The following is a 1,365-nucleotide window of genomic DNA, read 5'->3' as shown; positions in this document are numbered from 1 at the left end:
AGTAGCGGCCGTACCAGCGCAGCCACAGCTGCCCCTCGCGCCGGAACTGCTCCTTCAGGAAGTCCTGCTGCTGCGTGTCCGTGATCATGTCCCGCGCCATGGCCCTCGTGCCCGTGCGGCTCCTGCCGCCCCTTCCGCGCCTTGGCCTGGTGCTGTGGCCACGCGTTGCCCAGACAACTGTGCTACACGGCTGTGAGCTCACAGAGCCCGGGTGGGGCTGGCACAGGACATGGGCAGGGGTCCACGGCCGAGGCAGGAGCAGCCCAGGCCCACCCTGGACTAGTGCTGTGGGGGCCCCCGTGCCAGCAGCAGGGACACGCAGGCACCAGAGCCTGGCTGGGGATCAGGGCGCTCCCCCTTCCCCTGCTCTGTGCTGACACCAGCTCTCCGTGCCGACACCAGGCTTGGTGGTAGGCACTGCAACGAGCCAGGCAGTGGTTGGGGGCATGGCAGCAGCACGGACTGGCTCTCACCCCCTGTCTGTGGGATGGCAACCCGGGGGCCTGTCCCCAGGGCTGGGGGATCTCCTCCCAGCCGGCCCTGAAGCTCCCTAGTCTTTGCCCAGCCAGCCCCGGCTCCTCTGGTGCGGCCTGTGCAGACCCAGAGCCGGCTGGAGCCGCTTGGTTCAGGGCAGGGAAGCCAGGCAGGGCCGGGGAAGGGCAGGGCAAGGACACCGGCCTCCTGCCAGCCGAGGCCCAGCTCTGGGGCAGGGCAGGCGGCAGGGACAGAGCCAGGGAGCTGCTCTGCAGCGCTGGGGGGGGCCGAGCCCAGCCCCAGGCAGGGGAAGCAGCAGCTGCTCTGGCCCCCGGGCACTTCCCCTTTCGGGGCCACGGGATGGGATGAGCCAGGGGCGCCGAGCTGCCGCTGAGTCACTGGGCAGGGGGGCCGCACCCTCGGGGCACCCAGGAGCTGGGTACAGACCAGACCCCCCAGCGAGGACACGGCCAGGACATTTGGGGACTTATTTAATGACAGGGCAGTGCACTCACAAACACAAGAGACAGGGGTGGGCACCGGGTGCTACGAAACAGCATTGGGGTGGGGGGGCAGCCTGAAGCCAGACCTACCTGCAGCCCTCCCAACCCCCGCGGACAAGGGCATCGTGCAGGGGCAACACGAGGACCCTGCACCCCTGTGCCCAGCCCCTAGAGCTGGCCCGGGGACCCCAGAGAAGATGCAGGGCCCTGAACTGGGGCGTACTGGTGCGACGGGGAAGAGGGGGCTCAGCACACAAGACGAAGGAGGGGTCCCGGCCCCGGGGTGTTTGGGGGGGGGAAGGGCGCCCCGTGCGCCTATCGGAGGTCCTCGGCCGTGAACATGCCCTTGGCGCGGCGCAGGATGGAGTCCTTGGTGGCGTCGTAGGGG

At 69.7% G+C, this 1,365-nt stretch overlaps 1 protein-coding gene across 1 annotated transcript in view; it reads right to left on the bottom strand.

Annotated features, from left to right (window-relative positions):
• Positions 1 to 948: 948 nt before the first annotated feature.
• The window catches only part of ATP6V1F (ATPase H+ transporting V1 subunit F), a 1,033-nt gene continuing 616 nt past the window's right edge, over positions 949 to 1,365 (bottom strand). Inside the window, exon 2 of the mRNA XM_006033605.2 lies at positions 949 to 1,365. Coding sequence (XP_006033667.1) covers positions 1,293 to 1,365 — 73 coding nt within the window. The 3' untranslated portion in view covers positions 949 to 1,292.

This window comes from Alligator sinensis, unplaced genomic scaffold (assembly GCF_000455745.1).
Source record: "Alligator sinensis unplaced genomic scaffold, ASM45574v1 scaffold1083_1, whole genome shotgun sequence".
Lineage (NCBI taxonomy): Eukaryota > Metazoa > Chordata > Crocodylia > Alligatoridae > Alligator > Alligator sinensis.
This window is presented reverse-complemented; position numbering and strand designations above follow the sequence as displayed.